Source organism: Nansenia antarctica (assembly GCF_963989245.1).
Source record: "Nansenia antarctica genome assembly, chromosome: 4".
Lineage (NCBI taxonomy): Eukaryota > Metazoa > Chordata > Actinopteri > Argentiniformes > Microstomatidae > Nansenia > Nansenia antarctica.
In genome coordinates this window covers 16,155,277-16,175,644 of record NC_137689.1, presented here as the reverse complement: position 1 = coordinate 16,175,644, position 20,368 = coordinate 16,155,277, and the positions used below count along the sequence as shown (strand labels likewise).

Here is a 20,368-nt window from a genome sequence, read left to right as displayed (position 1 = left end):
GTCTTTTGTTTTAATGGCATCTCTGAGTAATTGCAGCTTCAACAATGGAGCAGTAAGTAGGCTACAGCAAGAAACAAGTGGAACATTTCTAGATAGAAAGGAAAATCCACATGCTGAATGGTGGCTGATCATCAAACGGATTTCCTCGTTAGCGTAAAATGGAGAAAAAAATGTTACTAAATAACCTTGATAACAATGATGAAAGGCATATTTGCACTGTTTTGCAAAATAAATAAATAAATATATATATATATTTTACCTCATCAAAACCTTAAATGGCAAAAGTGTAATTCAAGGGGAGGTAACCAGCTTGCAGAGATGACGACGATGGAAGCAAAAAGCAGCATCTCAAATCCTGGAGGATTCACGCCATGCTTAAGAAAAGGAGCACTTCGGGAAAAGCCTCCGAGGGAGATCGACAACTTGAAATATGTCAGCTACCATGCTGGCTTTCATGCTGTCGATCACAGATGTACACATCAACCAACACAGCACAAGGCCAACAGCTGCAAAGCCACAGGGAGTGGCGTGTGATCGGGGGGGCTAATCCTCTAATCACTCGGTTCATCAACATTCATATCCCAGTTTGCTGCTGCTCTGGGCCCGTACGCGGCCGCGCTGGTCTTACCTGTGAACATGGCTTTGAAGTAGTCGCTGGAGGAGGCCATCATGGCGCGGTGCACAGGGAAGGCTTCATCTCCGTCCCCAGCCACCAGCGTGACATCACACAGTAATCCCTCTATCCTCAGCTGGTCAAATCCCTGGGAGGGGAGAGAGCAGCCTGTTAGAGAGCTGGGCTGGGTGGGTGGAGGCCGGGAGGGAACCAGTCCTGAAAATGCACTTGGCCTCATTTCTGAGGGGCTCAACCCAAATCTCAGTAACCCTGCCCCGAGGGGTACACAAACACTGGATTAATACACAACATAGAAACGACAGAACCAATATATTTGTTTATTATTTCGTTGAGTCTACCCCATCGACAGAAAATGTGAAATTATGCTATGAATTCTGAATTTATGAATGCTGTAAATTCCATCCAGAAAAATTAGGTCATTAAACAATCCAAACATGTCGGTTCAGATACATATGCAACTGAACTGAAACAGTGAACGTTGTATCACAATACCATGCGAACCACATCACATTTTCTCTTGGTCAAATTCATTTTTTTTCTGAGTGGGGCAGTCCCACTCATATTTTTCATTTTATTTAACGGATATAGTGGAGACAGACAGGAAAGTAAGGAGAAGAAGGGAGAGAGGGCACGTCAAGAGGGCATGGGCCGGATTAGACATGGGCATGTGTGCACTGTAGACTGTGGTGCTAGACCACTGGACCACCCCAGGCCACAGTCAAATTGATTCTTGATTGTTTCACGGATGGCTCAGTTTAAATGATGAATTCAAAATAATTTACTCCCACAACACTTCTTTTGACCTTTAGATGCCAGAGGAAAAGTGACCCTGTAGCAGCTAAATACATCAACTACAACGTGTTTGAAAACCAAACTGACAGTACCCATAAAGACACTGTGGTATATACAATAGCATCCCTCATGTGCATTGACCACCCTGAAGGCTTGATTAGCATTCAATATAGGAAGCAGTTGGTGGCCAGTGATTCCCACACATTTGAATGACGCTTTGGTGTCATGCAGCCGACTGCGTAATGAGCATGTTACATCTGTGGCATCATGCATGGTCCCAGAGGGAGCAGGGAGGACTAGATATGTCTATATATACACAACAGAGTAATAGCCAAATAGCCTACGAGTGGATTTGCTGTGTTGGTGTCACAGGAGATAACCCTTGAGAAATAATTTCAAACCATTTTTTTTTTCATTTTGTCGTTATTTGTATGTTTTCTTTATGGTAAGTACTTTTTTCATTTTCAGACACATCTGATCGATCAAATACCCTTCCAGGGACAGGGCAGACTGTCAATGTCATTATCTGGTATCCGGCATCAGCAATGTGCTGCCTCACAAGTAGACCGACACACTGCTATGTTCCTGAGACCTGGCAACATGGGATAACACACTAGGGCTGCACGATTTGGGGGAAAAATCGAATTGCGATTATTTGGACAGATATCGCGATTGCGATTAATTTGCGATTATTATTTTTTTAAATAGCAAAAAAAAAAAAAAAAGGGAGTTTTTGTAAAGTGTGGCCATATCTCCGGCTAGGAAGGTCGTATCAACGTGCAGTTTGTTTGTACGTCTTCAGGGGACTTAGAGGCTCCCTCCTCTAGCACCCCCACAGCCCGAGCTACGAGTGAAAGAACTAAACTTACATTGGGTTGCTTTAAAGTTGGGTTGCTTTAAAATCAAGCTTCAGATTAAAACATGTGATGGAGCATTACTAACCTGACTCAGGTGGTTTGTTTCACACAACCATCTAGGAAAGCTTAATTGGAAGCTGTTTGGAAAAGGGCAGGTACTTTCAAAAAATACTTGGCAGGTAATTGGATGAATCTATCTATCACCTATTTTCAGAGAGCATTACCACATGATACCATCAAACTATTAACTGCTCTAATTCTAATGCAAGGATGAGAACTTAAAATATATGAATTGGGACAACATATTTATTTATGTTTTTTTTAAACAGCAACACCATTTTGTTTCTCTCAACAACTGTCTTTTTTTTTTGACGTTCATTGACGTTGAATCCGACGCGCTGTATGACGTATCCCATACGGGTAGTGGTGTTTCTCAACCCTCTCCTCGGGGCGCCCCAGCCGCTCCACATATTTGATCTGTTCCACCACCAGCACACCTGATTCAACTAATCAAGTCCAAAGCAATCAAATCCAACCCTTTGGACTTGATTAGTTGAATCAGGTGTGCTGGTGGTGGAACAGATCAAATATGTGGAGCGGCTGGGGCGCCCCGAGGAGAGGGTTGAGAAACACATAGTGAGTTGGACTTGTGATCGGAAGGTTGTGAGTTCAAATCCCGCCTGAAACCACACCACTACTAGTGTGCCCTTGAGTAAGGCACTTAGCCCTCAGTTACTCCAGGGGGAATGTCCCTGTAATTCGTAATTGTAAATCGCTTTGGATTAAAAAAGCGTCTGCTAAATGGCAAAAAAAAAAAAAAAAAACGCAGGCAAATCGCAGGCTTTGCGATTAGCTAATCGCGTCATTTCAAATCGCGATTTCGATTTAAAATCGATTAATCGTGCAGCCCTATAACACACTCTTCAATAGAGGCAATACAAATGTAACACTTAATAGGGGTTATCATCATACTGGAATCTGTCAAAATAATAAAAACACACACACACACACACACACACACACACACACACCAGGGTTTTTTACGGTCTTTGTCCGGTAAAATTTGTTGAAGTCCGACAAATTGAAAACTCGTCGGACATAATGTCCGGTGAAAATAATTCCCTCTAAGCACAATTTAATATAATATATTCGACTTTTTTAAAATAGAAGGAATCAGAATGTGAACTGAATTGTATTCAAATTGGCTTCGGGCCACCATGTTCAGCTGAGCACCAAACACACACACACTCATACACACGCAACACTGCCCGAGAGAGAAGGACCCGCCCCCTTTAGTTAGCCTATAGGAGAGAGAGACAGAGAGAGAGAGAGACAGAGAGAGAGAGAGACAGAGAGAGAGACACAGAGAGAGACACAGAGAGAGACAGACAGACAGACAGAGAGAGAGAGAGAGACACAGAGAGAGACACAGAGAGAGACACAGAGAGAGAGACAGACAGACAGACAGACAGACAGACAGACAGAGAGAGACACAGAGAGAGACACAGAGAGAGACACAGAGAGAGAGACAGACAGACAGACAGACAGACAGAGACACAGAGAGAGAGACAGAGAGAGAGAGACACAGACAGAGAGAGAGAGACACAGACAGAGAGAGAGAGACACAGACAGAGAGACAGAGAGACAGAGAGAGAGAGAGAGAGAGAGAGAGAGAGAGAGAGAGAGAGAGAGAGAGAGAGAGAGAGAGAGAGAGAGAGCAGGCTTAGGGTGTGTGTTGGGACAGGTCACACATGGATGAGTGCAGCAGCTGCCAGGAGGAATCGTCCTGCATGGAGCCATGCTGTGACAACCTTCAGATGTGGACAGATGAGCAGGACAGGGCCTAAAGCTGGACCCACTGACTGGGTACCCACTGAATGGTACTTTATCACAACACAGACAACAGTCAAACACGCTAGGCAAGTGATGGTGAGCAGTGCAGGGGGTCAGAACCATGTCTATGTCTTCAAAAAGAGAAATGAATGCCTTTTCTTCTCCAGTTCAAAGGACGTTTTTCCTCCTATTCCAAAACTTCAGCATGTTTTCTTTTCATGTAGGCTACACAGAAGACATCTTATTCTTTGCACATGATTACAAACTAGGCCATGAAGCAGAGTGAACAACAACAATGAAGCAGAGGGAACAACAACAATGAAGCAGAGGGAACAATCCCAAAAAATCTGTTTGATTGGCATTCATAGAAAGCACATGATTTTTGCTTTTTCTAATCCCTTCCTCAAGAATGAGGAACTGTGTGTGTTCATCCTTCCTATTAAATGCATTAAATCAGCCCCAAAAATAATATATCAATATATTGAGAAGTGGCTAGTACCCAGGTGACGTTGGGATCGGGCCCTTGGTCTTTCACTAAAGACCAAGAATTTTCAGACGTCCTATAGGCCATCCATCTGTCCTTCAACCAGTTAATCACAAGGCCTCTGAAGATCACTGTCATATTTCATTAAGACTCTTATGAGGCTCATCAATCTGTAGGCTACATCTGCTCAGCCACCGTCCCTCCTCCGCCCGCCCCACCCTACCCTACACAGCCCTCAGCGTGGCGTGCTCTCACCTGAAGGACCACTGAGCTGTGTGTGTTGCTTGTGAAGAAGCGTGTGTTTCCTGTCTTTGAAGCCTGAAGGTGGGCAGAGATGCCCATGTCACCACACGCTAACGACACTTTCATGTGAGGGTCGTCGTCCTCCACGAGGGATCTAAGGGAGTGAGAGAGAGAGAGAGAGAGAGAGAGAGAGAGAGAGAGAGAGAGAGAGAGAGAGAGAGAGAGAGAAAAAGAGAGCATTAACTCAGTGACGTAGTGCAAGCATCTAATTGACATTTAAATCTGATGATTGAGTGTTTGCAGGCGTACTGTATGATAACGGGAGTCCTGAGATTTGATGATGCCACAAAAGGAAATTCTGGGAAAAGGTAGCTTAAAATCACAGCACATTAGGTGGAGTGGTGGTGGTAGGAGTATAAGAACTCTTCGCACCTATAGGCCTAGTCCTTGGTAATGAACATGTTACAGTTTGAATCCTACCAAATTCAATATACAGAAAGTAAGCATTTTTTGCATCCATTCCACCCTCCCTCTTCTGGGCTGACCAATGATAACACCTAGCACCCTGACTCCCTCAGAGAGCACAGCATTATCCTCTCTGCTCTAATTCAGACTATTTATCTCTACATTCTAAGGCTATACTTATTGTTTGGACTCTTATTACCATTGATTGTTATTACTCTATTTGATCTTATTCCCATCCTTGTATTTCCCAAGTGGTATCCCATCCTTGTATTTCACTGCACTGCTGAGAGGCAGCTCGTATTAAGCATTTCAGCCTACATATTTACAACTGTATCCTCCTCATATGATGAATACACACTCATAATTACAATGGAGAATACTTCTGGAGTAATACAGATATAACGTTTCTTTAACGTGCGATCAGAGGTTTTTGAGGCTCACTAGAGGGAAAAAAAAAGTCCAGGCGAGCACTCTTGTTTGAAATAGGGCAGTCAAAGACATGGTGTTCCCCTCCTTGCCTCTCATCCAATCATTTTGCATTAAATAATAATTAAATGGTTTCTACTTCAAAGAGATCCAAGATTGAAATACCCAGACTGAACGAGACCGGGAAGGATAATCGTGGATCTCATTCTCATTCATATAACATGGCATATAAAAGCCATGGTAATATAAGACTACAGCAGGGACGTGCAGTCAGGGGAGGCAGGGAAAGCAGAGCCTCCGCGGGCAATAACAATGTCCCCGTTACAAACAAAACTGCAATGAAAAAGCACCATGGGCGGCAGCCATCACGTCTGCCTCACTGAGGGGCGTTTATTGAGTCCACATTGAGCCCACGTAATTGATGCTCGCTCTCCCTCCACGTTAGCTAGCTCCAGCAAAAAACGTTGCACAGCGTTGCAAAAATGGAAAGCGTTATATCTCATCTTTAAAAAGTCTCAAAATGTGACTTTCAATCAAAACAGGGAGTGATAATTAATGGAAGACCAATGCCTGAGCTTATGCACCTACTTAAAACAAAGGGACAGAAAATAACACTTGGATTGTACTGCATCTCGTCCTGGCTGTTGATGCATAGCTAGCCGTAGCACTGTAGCGGAAAAATAGTTTTATTGTTGTCACATTACAGTGTAAGAGAGTAAAATTCTTGGGCTTCGGTTTCTGACATTGCAGCACAAGTGAAGGTAAGACCATGCAATATATATTTTAATTTGTGTTGAATGAGGATGAATAGTGGAACTGCATTTGCCTATAAAACGTGAATTGAATACATAAGTTACCTGTATGCGTGTGCAAAGAATGCTGATATGACATATGAAACATACGGTCTCAATAGTATTTAGAAACCTGCTAATTGAATGGTGGTTTTAAGATACCTCTATCGGGTTCATGTGTGTGTAAATCTGTCTCTGATACTAGCCAGTGCGAGTAAAACTGCTCTAAACGGTGTTAAACACATTCAGAACTTCCAGGACTGATGCAGTAAGGAAGAAAGAAAAACCCTCCTCCCCAAGACAACAGACACAGGCGGCATCTTAAGTTTCAGCCATGAACAGGAACAGTGCAGACACTGTATACACACAAATTGAGTTAGCCTTTCAACTACAGTGTAGTGTGAGTGAGTGTGTGTGTGTCGAGGGGGGTTGGGGGATTGCAGTTTCCTTTATCATTACCAAGATAGTGAAACATGGCATGAATCATCTGCTTGGAGACAGTAAACCATTTCTCCGAATTACATCAGGGAATAATTAATTAAATTGGCCAAATTGGATGGGGGTAGGCGTGCAATGCGTCTTAATTGCTTTTGTAAATTGGATGATGACTATAATGAAAACTTGCATCCTAAGAGCAGCAGACCTTTAATCAAGAGGAGGAGTTAGCAGTGTCTCCATTTCCTCTTACTCACACATCTGCTCAGAACAGTGGGATTAAAACAAGGCGACCTGTAGGCTGACAGGATGTTGTACATTAAAACAAGGCGACCTGTAGGCTGACAGGATGTTGTACATCTGCTCATTCCTCAGATTGTCAGAAGTATACAGTAGGCCTATAAGTAGATAACATACAACAGTAGGACATTTCCTCACAAGGTCCTGAATGACAATACCGTAATATGTCCAATAAACGCTGTTCATATCGTTTCCAATAATAGCCGGGACACTAATGACATTGAAGCAAATAAGCGCCCGTCCCTAATAAACGACGGATTAAAACTAATTGTTCAAAAGGTAAGTAGGACTATTCTCTGCTTACATACAACAGATGATTAAAGTGACATTTGATTCTGAGTGCCCGTTGTGACATTACCAGTATTAATTCTGTATTAGTCGGTATTAAGTCTGACAGATCGCTTACAGCAGCAGCAACGATAATACATAGCCGATGTAGCAAAGATGAATCCGGTTTTGACTGATTTATTGTAGGCTAACAATATTGATATAATGTTGGTGGATGTTTGTTCTCTGTGTGATATATTCAGCTCTGTCATATCACGGGTTTGAACAGCAGTTTGGCAACAGCAGTGGGGGTAACAGACTAACCACCAGTCTCCAATACTGTCTCCAATACTGTAGTATTATGGTTAAATCAAATGAACACCCAGGCTACTAAAAGAGGTTTTATGGTAGCCCAACTAAATATAAGAATATCCAATCAATCCCTTTATCAAATTACAACAAACAACACAAAAACAGACATAACCCCATTGATACCACAAACATCAACAGAACACTGAGTTATCAATATAGGCCTAATGAGGAAATGGAGATGCAAAATCCTGTTAGCCTTTGAATGACCAACAGTTGAAAAGAAGAGGCAAGCAGGCCACTCCAGCACATTGAGGTCATAATAATTCACCTCCGTCACTGCATTTACACTCCTACGGGCAGTGCAGAACGTTGTAAAACCAGAACATTGTTTAGAAGACAGGTAAGAGAAACATGTACTATCCACAAAATACAGAATTACCATAACAGATTTAAAAACTAATTTCAATGATGAAGTACAGCGTAGTTCCAGGTAGGAGCAGCTGTGATGTGACTTCATGCTGTGCCAGACTTCTGCTCCATGCGAATGAGATTCACTGAGGGACTGACCTTAGCATATCCCCATCTTTGATTACCCAACATCCCTTTCAACTAGGTTGGACCTGACGCCTGCCTCTTAATTAGGCCCCAAGCTTTGAGGGAGCGGCCAGATCGTATTTTTTTATCCACCTACAACAACTGGGTTGTTCTTCATTAAAAACAGAATCGGTGACTGGAAATAGAGTCAAAACAGTAGCAACTCAAAAACTTAGGGAGAGAGAGAGAGAGAGAGAGACAAAGAGAAAACGGAAATGAATATTAAAAAGGTTACTAGTGCATAACTATACAAACTTTGAAGTCAGGCATTTCTGTGAGACAAAGTAGGCTAGTCTTTCTTTGAGGTCATAAAAATAGCAGGCAGCATTCTTATTCATGGTAAGATGCAATTGACTGGCAGGAGGCGCAGAACATGTAGCCTAGCTTAGCCTAATGAGTTTAGAAGTGGAGCGGAAAACACTGAATGATCAAACATCCTCAACAAACAGGTCAAATCAGGAGAATGTGGTCCTGTTTGGTTTTGCTGTCAGGCTGGAGAAACAATACCTCACAGGAGATGGACAAGCAGCCAATAGCAGCCAATAGCAACCCCCCCCCCCCTCCCAAAGGCCAGGCTAAAGTAGCCTACAACTACTAGAGATGGGACAGAATAATCGATTAATCGTTCCCGAGGGTTAGGGTAAGCTGTGTCGAGAGGGGTTGGACCGTTAAATAAACGGACAGAACTAATGTCGGTTCTGTAGCACTATTAGTTGTTGTTTTTGTATTAATCATGCACAGAAAAACAATGGTGTCCAGTGTGGGGTATCTGGAATTATTTTACCATGCCTCCATGTCAAAGATGCTATTTATATCTATATTTTCACTATTAAAGGTTGTTTTTTTTGTTTAATATAAGTGATTTCTTGCTGCTGTCTTTGTGAATGTCAGCCCACATCGAAAAATCGATTAATCGTTCATACCACCCACTGATTAATCGACCATGAAAAAATGAGTTATGCACCTCCCTAACGACTACCACACGTTTGGAAGTAGCGACCTAATAACTCATGAAACCAACATAGTGATTCCATCCAACACTCTGGGAATCAATTTCATCCATTCTGCTGGGACAATATTCGGCAAGAGTGAAGATTAGTCTATTGAGAGAGATCATTAGGCCTATGCAAGGAAAATTTACTTATTTATTGGAAGAGAAAACACACATCCTAAGGTTCTCCAGTCGCGCAATATGAGTCACCACATGATGCACCAAATGCGCTTACAGAGACACACTTCATAAGACCTCTAGCATTTATCCAGCAGTTTTATTGGGGAGAGAAAAAAATGCTTTTGTAATTGGGGAAGGAAGATACAGTATGCAAATAGAGACAGAGCGCTGGCATCCTAGCAGAGCTGTACTGTACATTGCAGAAACAAACCTTGGGATGAGGACAGCTTTTGAGCAAGAGCCACACAAACAGAGCATCTCCTCTGGCTGTGTCAGCCCTGCTTATGTATGAGTACCATTGCTCCTACCACGTAAAGACCAACTGTTTTATACACTGATATAACCAACACGTGACCTCCCCAGAAGCTAGACCTACACTCCGGCATTTCCAACTACTGTACCTAGATTATTCAGTATTTCAATGAATACATTTCAAGTGTCTTTTTCTTTTTTTACTTCAGTTTCTTTGTCACCATTGACTCTAACCTGGAGTGTAATTCCTAAGGGAAGACTGTCTCAAGGGGCAGCATGGACTTTGAATGTCAAAAGTACATGTGCTTGGATGGATTTGAGACATTCAAAGTCCATGGTCCCCCCCGAGACAATCTTTCCACAGAAATGAGTCCAGAGTAGGACTTAGTGTGTAATCACATTTACTGTAGATTGTTTTGGATGTAGGATAGGCCTACTGTTCCCATTGCATAACCACAATGAAACTGACAGGAGGCACAGAACATGTAGCCTAGCTCAGCTTAATGAATTTTGGAGAGGAGCAGAAAACACTGAATGATCAAACATGATCAAACATCCTCAACAAACAGGTCAAATCAGGAGAATGTGGTCCTGTTTGGTTTTGCTGTCAGGATGGAGAAACAATACCTCAAAGGAGATGGACAAGCAGCCCATAGCAAACAACCCCCCCCCCTCCCCCAAAGGCCAGGCTAAAGTAATCAATCCTTCCCCAAAAACTCTCCATACCTGTGTGGGCCACAGGGCTGGACACTTTGCTGGTAGCCAGGTCAGCATGATTAGCACTCAAGTCAGACTGGACTAGAGTTCAGCCACATTGTAAGAAAATACAACACTTTCTCTTCTTTTGTTTTTCACTGCAGTCATCAACAAAGGAAACCGATGCACCCTCAAATATTTTCCAGACTACCGTTTCATTATCATTAGTACAAATTAAGTTTGCAACTTCTTCGATGACATAGCGAGTAAATTAGTGACATCACATCCACAATAAAAAAAAGTGTATTGTGAAATAATTTATTTACCATATTGCCAGTCTCTACTCTACCCTATGGTCTTGTATTCCTGCGGTCACAGGCAGGATGAGAGAATGTTTAAGAGTACGTTAAAATAGCGTACACGCAAACCACTGAGTATCACTGATGGTCTAGCCATGTCCTTGAGGTTAGGATGAAATTAACTGTAAAGAACTTCACAATTCACACAGCGTCAAGGAGAAACGCAGTGACTTCCCAGTGAACTTCCAAGTTATTCCTTGGGTCTTCTGGGCAGTGCACCTTTGCCATTCCTCCAAGCATGAAATCCACACCACAGGCAGAGGCTATATTTAGATCTGAGTGGGATCACTGCACATGCACACACACACCCACCCACACACACACACACACACCTTAAAATAGACTAGCCCTCTGTCCCTGCATCCCTGTTAGGATGTTGAGCTACAGACCCATTCCTGATTCTACCCTACCCTTGTTAAATGACCAAATCCAGTGAAAGGGCAGAAGGCAGCTTCTGAGAGGCCAGCATCAACATGAACAGTTCCTTTCCATCCCCTCCTTAGATTATATAGAGACGAACCACAGAGTAACTTATAATCAGAGGTCTAACATCAAGCTGTCTAAAAACATCACACAATATAAGAGTCAAAATAGCAACTGAGCTGGCCAGGCCGGGCAGGGCTTCACTCATTGCAAATGTCTCCTTTTGTATGTCCTTTTCACGGGGAGAAGCTCATTTGCAGCCATTAAAGAACAGGAAATAAAACACATAGGGCAACTGTAGCTGTGGATGTGTAAGAAAGGACAACAGCTATGCTAAATCGCTAAAGCTATAACCCATGGTAAAAAAATGTGTTGGTTCAAACATGATTATGGAGCTTAAATCTCCCATGTGAAAAATGTTTGCTCCAGCTTAACCTTCGCTTATAGGCAACACCCAGCAGGAGATAGGGGTCAAGACCATCTCAGTTAGAATGTATTTAAGATTGAATTAATTACGGTAATTCAATTGAATTAAACGTTGTTTTTTAATTTTATTTAGGGCAAATGTCTAACAAGCTGAATTCCACACTTGACGGTACAAGTACCCATGTGCTTCCATTCTGCAGCCTCTCTGGATACTGAATTGTAAGATCATATGACAATATGCTTTATCTAGCAGCCAGGACTATTGATCTAGGCTTGTCCAAGGACGTAGCCTTATCTTAACACTGCCCTGGCCTCATTCAACTTGCCATGAAGAACCGCAAGCAAAGCCTGAGATCCTTTTAGAAACGATTGCCTTTCCAACAAATCCAGAAATCCCACACCCACAAACCTGCACCATGTTAGTCTATGTGGTCATTTCCATTTGACTCTAGCCCAGCAGGTCTTTCTAAGGTCTTTCACTCCTCTGGATGTCATTTCCTCAGAGCCAGATTAAGCCAGGTCACTGTGCACTACAGAGGCAAGTACACCGCCATTTACCCACAGTTATCAGGAGGTACAGGAGGAGGACGTGACAAGGGGGCTTCTCCCCCATAGACTGGGGGAGTGATGGAGTAGAGGCTGTGTGCACCCTCCATCCTGCCCTTCCCCCCATCCAGAGCAGCAGCAGCAGCAGACGACGACAATAGCTTCTAAACCAGGGCGCACCAGACCCCCTGACAAAGGCAGGCTCCTCCCAAGCTCGCTGCCGCTGCCGGGAGTCCTTGCAGCCGGATAAACACAGTGACACGGCGGAGGGTGGAGGGGGGACAGCGGACGTGGTCCTGGCCAAAATCACACTGAAATGAGCAGGGGCATAATGAGCCCCACTGCTTGAAAGGACAATGCTCCCTGCTAACCAGCTAGTCATCACACAGCACAAAGGAGGGTATTAAATCGACCCCTCTCCGCACACATCAGCGCTCCCATCATACAGTGCCCAATTAGGCTGCAACGAAGGAGGAGGGGGGACTCCATCATGTACTCGAAAATAACACACAAACTGAAATTAAAAATCAAAACAAACCCAAAAAAACAACATACACCACCTCCACCACAGCATGCTGTGAACGCTATTCTTTTTCCCCCCCCTTACTCACATATAGGCAGGAGAGAGCGGCGAGGACCTGGACGTTTTAAGCACTGGAACTGGGAATTTCCAGCTGACAGGAGATCCGCTTTTCCATTTCAACGGCATGTTGTTGTCACCAGCACGGCGCTACGGCGATACAAGCGGCAAAGAGTGTTTCCATGAACAGGCTTCCAGAGAGGGCTTCCATCCCACTCTGCCCACACGGATCAGAGGGAGGGAGCGCGGAGCGACAGCGGTGAGGTTGCGAGGAGGTAGGCTCACGCTACAGACGGGGCTTTACGACGCTAGCGGTAGCGCGGAGAAGCCAGCGGCTCGTGTCCCCTGTGCCTACTGGCCCAGCGGCAGGCTCACAGACATGTCCTGTTAGGGGGGGGGGAGCCCTCCCGTTCTATCGCTCTTTGAGGCTGTGCCGACTCTAACCCAGCAGCTCAACAACAGTGCCACCTTGTTAAAGGAGCGTCGACTGCAGTGCTGGGCTTGTTATAGGGAGAGGTAGAGCAGAGGGAGGAGTAAGAGAAAGGGAAGGGAGAGGGGGAAAAAAACTGCACTGAACAGAGGCTTAAATACAGGAGCATCTCCTCACCCTCAGTGTGCAGTGCCAAAAACAACACTTCTATACACTGGGAAATAAAGAGAGAGAGAGAACAACTGAGAGAGATCATATTAGGTATTTCTAACCATCAATTTGATTGAGAAATCAAAATCAAGCTCCAGCTAAGCACTCTTGTTTTACAGACTCAACCCACATACTCAATAATACATATTCAAAACCTCAACAGTGTGACGTGTTCACACACACACCCCTATTGTTTGTTAAACACACATGCATGAAGTAATTCTCAGTAAGGAAGGAGGGTGCATGACTCTCTCCTCCCCCCCCCTCAACTACGGCGAGTTCTCTTTACACATTAAGAAAAATAATATGCGGCCATAAAATGAAAGGGCTTATCTATGTGATGTAAACGTGTAGGCTATCCCATTCACATTTGGACCGGGAGTTCAGCCCTTGCACTCCCATTATCCATGGAGCTCTTCTTCCTGAGCTGGAACACTAGGAAGTGTGCAGTCGGCCGTGGCCACGCCTGGGGCAGCCAGCTGATCAAGAGCACTAAAGCTACCTCCCTCAACCTCTTTAGATCAACATTCATCCAAGCACTAAGAGGAAAATAAAAACCAAGCACTGAGTGCAGCTCATTTCCACAATTACAGTCTCACTCATCCCGAGAGCACTCAAACCTCCATGTCAAGAAGTCTTACGCAACGTCTTTTACTGTGTGCTACTTCCTTCTGACAAGTTCCCTCTCCGCTCTTCTCAGACCTCATCTACTCACATCTTCATAAAAGAAAAACAGTGTCTTGTAGGGCATCCAAGTTCCCTCAGTGAAGCTGGGGTCCCAGAATACACCCTCACTTCAACCTAATCAGCCCACTCACTCTGTGTCTGTCTAGGCGCACTCCTCCTCAACATCATCATCATCATCATCCTCCTGGACCCCCCCCCCCCCCCATCCCATAACTGGGAGTAATGACATGACAATAAAAACAGAGTTGCAGGTTCTTTCACTCAAGCAAAGTTTCAGACAGTCATCTTTCAGTCACACCCGCCCCCAGAGTGGTCTGGCTGGAGGTCTCCTAGTGGTTGTGTGTCTCTCTGTGATCCCACAGGATGACAGGGGAGGAAATGCTTGTATTGGCAGGAGGTAGGTTGGGAGGTAGCAGGGACACGGACAAAAGGAAACCAGGGGATTACAATTCCCTTTGTCAGATGAGTAGGGCTGGCACAGAGCCAGAGGTGAGCACATATATATATATACACACACACACAAAAAAGGAAAAAATAATTGATATTCATGTCTGATTGAACAAAGGCTGGCCTGGCAGTGAAATATTCATACGGTAAGTCTTAGCGCAGTCTCACTCTTAATTCACAAAGCAATTCTTGGTAAGACCACACACACCACACACACACACACACACACACACACACACACACACACACACACACACACACACACATTACCCTCGTCCAGAGCAGGGTACAGTACTGACATGCTCTGCACATTAGCCTAATATGATGCATGTTATGCTGGCTTTTAATTCAGATGGATTGTTAACTCCAAGTGGAGAGGAGAGAGCAAACATCTAAAGAACTGGATCAGTCATGACACAGTAGCAATGTGCTATAACTCATTAGGCTATATGAGAAGACTAATTAGGCCATTACAATTTTACTTAGCCAATTGTTATGTTTCATTTTTTTTAAAATCCAGATTGATATCATTTGGGCATGTAGGCCAGGGCCTATTGAGGAACATTGCATCTATCACAAATTAATTTGTTTGATTTCTACCCTACGAAAAAAGAAACTACACAGGAGCACTGTGCAGCTCAAGACAGCCTGGCAACAAAGACAAGAGACAGCACTGATCATCCTGATAACCAGCCTCCTCCAGCTATTAGAGAGAAGCCTCACAATGGCTGCTTGGATCAAAGCCATGATGAACATCAATCTGTGAGCTTCATTCAGCGACGATTAAGGCCGCTGAGAGAGACACACTTCTTAACTCTGAACACACACACACACACACACACACACAAAGTATTTAAAAACAGAAAAAACATCACACTACATTAAACGAATATCTAGACACAGCGTCGCTATAGTTAAAGAACACACTGTACTAAAAAGGATGAAACATTCCGTGCTACAGGAAGTGTTGAATCCATCCGCGAACTAAGCTAATTGTCCATAAGATTGGATACAATTACTTTCGGTGCACCTTGCCGTTGTCTGACATTTGCACTGGCCATTAGGTGTGTGTTCATGCATGAGGAACACTAGAAGTCCAGAGAGGCAGGCAGCCTTCAGTCATGACTGCAGAGCACACAAATGTATACCATCTACTGGACACAGGAGGAACTGAGGTGAACACACCCTAAAGCCAGCAGCTGATCAGACACACCGTCACCACAGAACGGGGCACCTTATCTTGTTCGTCTCCGGCTCCATCAACAAACTCAAAACCTTCCTGTCATCCTGTCTGAGTCTGTATCATTCTATCCAGCTGTCATCAAAGGAGTGAAACAATAGAATTTCCCCTCTGGGATCAATGTTATCTAAACACATGGCTACACAAAAGTGCTGTTTAATGAGAAAGCCCAGCAGATCCAATCAAATAAAAAAGATACAGAAAAGGAAAACTGCCAGATAGGGTACTAGATGAAACCCCTCTTTTCATTTAAAAAGGCAACACCTTGCGTAGGCTACGGACACTGGAAGAAATGGCCAACTCATGCACACAAACAAAAACCGAAATATGCCGAGACTGATGTTCAAGCAAGCGGCACTGTTTTTTTTCTACACATTCAACAGTATTTTACAGGGCTCACGGTTATCCGAATCTCATCTGCATTCGTCATTTCCAAAGCATTTCCTGGGGGGTTAAAATAAACCTGGTGGGACTGGAGTGCTCGTTTAGAGAAACTCACCTAGCACAGAAAAATCTCCAAGACAGAGGTAGAGGCAGCAGTGAAGAGGCCTCAGCCCTGCTTCAGAGGGACTGGGTGATGAAAGCAGAGCTCCAGCAGGTGCTGCAGAGTGAGGGGCTGTGGAAGGCTCTCCACACACAGGGAACAATCTAGAGCCAGGCTAAAGGAGCCTTCTTTCACCCTTAAACAAACGAGCTGCATTCATCTGACTTTTTAAAAAATGCTCTCTGCTTGAGAACGTGTGTTAGTCAGTCCACACCAAATGTAAAACAAAACAACAACAACAACAAAAGCTATGAGTGAGTGAGTAGAAAAACAGTCCTGTGTGATAACGGGTTCTGGGCTTATCACTGATCAATGTACACTATCACCTTCACCATGAGCTGCCATTGAGATGTCCCTTTCCATAACATCTTAAGAGGGATGAGCTTCAACTCATCTCCATAATCATAGCGAGGCTCTATCCTGATCAGTGTCTATGTGTACACCTCACAGGCCTGGTCAATACAGACTCTAGCACACACACACAACCTTGACAACACCCACCACCACACACTCCTGCCACTATTTAAAATAACATTGGAAGAAAAAAAAGTGAGGTGTGGAAAGATCACTACTGCACTAAAAAGTACTACATGTAGTACTAAACCAAACTGTTTGCACTTATAACGGTGTGGTATTCAACAGTTGTAGTTTTAAAGCTATTTTTGTATTGTATTGAACTTGTTGAACAATAGAAGGAAGCCGAACAGTTTTAAGTACAGGGTCGTTGAATACAAGCATTTGCCTAGATCCCTGAAAGTTAGTTTGTGGGAAGTTGAGGGCCGTACGGAGTACGGACGTAGCTTAGGCCATTGGTGTGCCCTGACCCAACAGATGGAAGCTGGTGAAAAACAGCTTAGCAGACACGGGGGAACAAACGTTGCCAAAGGCACAGTTTACCATGAGCTGGCTATTAACAGGCCTTGTCCTCCTCAGCTGAAGGTTTTTAGTGATCCAGTGTGCTGGTACAAATTGTGGCATCCGGAGAATCCACTTACAAAATGATACACTGAGCAAAAGATATCCACCAGGGTCTGAACATAAATATGGTATATTGACCCTACACCACATTTAAAACACTACACTTTGCCCTGCTGTCTGCACTACATGAAAGAGAGAATGATAATGTCTGGGAAATCGGCATCTCTCAAATCCCACAACTTATTCACTTCATGAAGCTATAACTTCATTCATGAGTTATTCATTACCATACCATGTAGCCCTAAAGAAAATAGTTATTCTGCATAACTAAAATGCAAAGCATTGTCAATAATAATTGGCAATCTGCCTGTTTGATTAAGTCTTCATCCGTTTCCTCCTCAGTCAGCTTGAGCATTTCCTCTCACTCAGCTGCATCAAGTACAGTACAGAGCCATGTTCACTGGTCAAAAACTGCCATTGCCTAGCAACCACTATCTTGGTCCTTGTTAGGAGGCTGGGAGCTGAGTGACAGCAGAGCAGACTCAAGACCTGGAACCAAGATAAACACTGAAAAACAGACGTTACGGAAGGGGCGGGGTGGGGGGGATGACGACTACAAGCCTTGCCCCATTGTAATTTGTTGTAGCATTCATAGGAATGGAAATTATTAACGTGGGATTAGTAGTTGTACTTGTAGCAACAGCTATTGGCTTGGTTATAAATATATCATAAACATGAAAGCGAGCCAACCTACACTGTGCGTCGGAAAAAACTTCAGCCTTATTCAAGCGCTGACGTAAATAACCGTAGAGCTAAATCTGTAACATTGTGTCATGAAAGCATTTCCAGTTACGGCACTCAACTAAAATCTTCATGAAGTGCTCTGGACAAAATCCCTGAAAACAGCTGCAGCAACACGCAGAGGGGCACAAAGGACAGGGGCTTAGAGAGACCTCGCTGACACACCGTTGCCAGGGAGGGCACAGACGAGACAGCCGTGAAAGCTGCATCATTTATGACACTTCATTCTTTTTTGGACAGTCCATGTCATGATGATGGGAGTAATCCACTGACGCTAGACAATCACAGAACTTCCTACTTCATTAACATAGCTGAGGGTAACTGGCTTACGGATCAAACCCACTCACACGCTTGCAGTAAGGCATTAGTCACTTGGTATAAAAACAACACTTCCAAAGAGGGGCCTGGAGACAGGCCCAAAGTGGCACCCACTACCCAGCGACAGGGGGACAATGACGGCGCTTTGACAGACCGAGTCATGGATACACGCTGTAACCTGACCTGAATCACTGCAGCACAGTAAACAGCCCACACACAGTAGTAGCCTGAACACCATGTACTATGTGTTTAACTCTTTTTGGGACATTATCACAGATGTGATCATGTAAGTTAAGAGTTAAGTTTTTTTTTGGGTTTGTTTGATGAAGATGAAAACAAGTTACTTCAAATGACGTAACAGGTAGAAATTCCAAATATCAAAAGAAAATATTCTTTCAGTAAAAAATAAATAAAATCCAACATCTGTCTGTGGGACATAGATTACCAGAGAATAAAAATCATTTCATGTTGTTAGATTAAGAATATACTTTGAGATGAGAGGGAATTGCTCTCACTGGCTGAAATTGCACAGTGAAGTCCTATAGTGAGTGAGCTGAAAGCAAGTGTTTGACGTTACAATTTCAGACATAACAGGCAAAAACAGGAACTGTCAAAATCAAGCACTTCAGAAGAAAGTGAGATTGTTGATGGTGAATGTAAAGAGGCAGAAAAAAGTTTGACATACATTGCGCAGTACCTGTCGTGCAGTCCAATGGACATTGTCTCCCCTCTGTGTACAGGGTGCTCCATGCCCTCGCCAAAACCACACCTCTGAAAGACACAAGAACAACACACTCTACATAACCGGTAGTCTTTAAATGAGGGTCATAACAGAACTGTATCATCATACATTGTACATACATAACCCCTTCACCTACACCCATGTATTAATAGAGACACTTCAAAGGTTTGTGGAGTTTTGAAAAATTAAACAAGTGGTCTAAATGGTCTAAGGCCCATCATCCCACTTGTGTTATCTGTCCACGTGAACCAGGGTAGCAAATCTGCCAACTGGAAATAGGAGATAGCCAATCCACTTCAACAGTTGTCAGAGGTTTGCCTACCAACACTGAGTGACTTTAGATTAAAACCTGTCTCCTTGTTGAAATCAGTTTCAAAGTAAAACCAAACATAGGCAGGCTGTCCTGCATTACTTTTCACACACAGCATCAGTAACCTAGGTACATTTCAGATGTTTCTATCCCTTTATTTACCCAGGTTAGTCTCATTGAAATCCCTTTAACAATACAAACCCAGCCCACAAGATGCTTCTATTCATGCACTACAATTATCTCGGTCCACTTTTCATAGGGGCAGGTGAACAGAGCTCAGTTCCCGCTCCCTTTTCTCATCTCTCTTTTCCATGTATCCACAGAGTGTGAGCATATGGCCCTTTCTATTAATATTTCAGACTCATATTTTTGGGGCGTTGTCTGCCATCTGTCCTCCCTGCACCCCACTGTTGGCCATGGTCATGATTACAGTGGAGATCAGATGGGGTGATAATTGCAGCACAGTCTGTGTGGATAGAGTTCACTGTGCCTATGACCACAACAGGGAATTACACACTCAGATAGAAGAAAACAGACATCGAGAGGAATAGAAAGAGGGAAAGAAAGAGGGTAGAAAAAGTAGCCTAGTGTTTGTTTAGAGGACCAAAGGAGTAGCCTTGTGTATAGAAGTAGAGCTTAATAAAGGTGACTGCTTGCAGTCAAACTCCTGGTTTAGGCTAATGTCTTATCTGTGACGATGAGAACTTGAAACCGTATATTGGTTGGGGCAATTACTTTTTCTCCTAGTAACACCAGCAACAGTTGTAATTATCTACTCTAAGACTGTTTGGGTTAACACTAGCTGTGAAAATTAAATGTGTCCTGATATTTGGAA

At 43.6% G+C, this 20,368-nt stretch overlaps 1 protein-coding gene across 3 annotated transcripts in view; it reads right to left on the bottom strand.

Moving 5' to 3' along the window:
* klhl13 (kelch-like family member 13) overlaps positions 1–19,237 on the bottom strand; it is a gene marked incomplete at its 5' end in the record, with an annotated part of 28,295 nt that extends 9,058 nt beyond the window's left edge. The window contains 3 exons of one of the 3 annotated variants that reach the window (XM_080528251.1): positions 629–761; positions 4,856–4,997; positions 19,167–19,237. In XM_080528251.1, the coding sequence (XP_080384377.1) occupies positions 629–761; positions 4,856–4,997; positions 19,167–19,231 (340 nt within the window). Of the gene's footprint in view, positions 1–628; positions 762–4,855; positions 4,998–12,917; positions 13,016–19,166 lie in introns of those variants that run through there. The other 2 variants (XM_080528250.1, XM_080528249.1) reach the window with 2 other exon arrangements.
* Between the last annotated feature and the right edge of the window lie 1,131 nt (positions 19,238–20,368).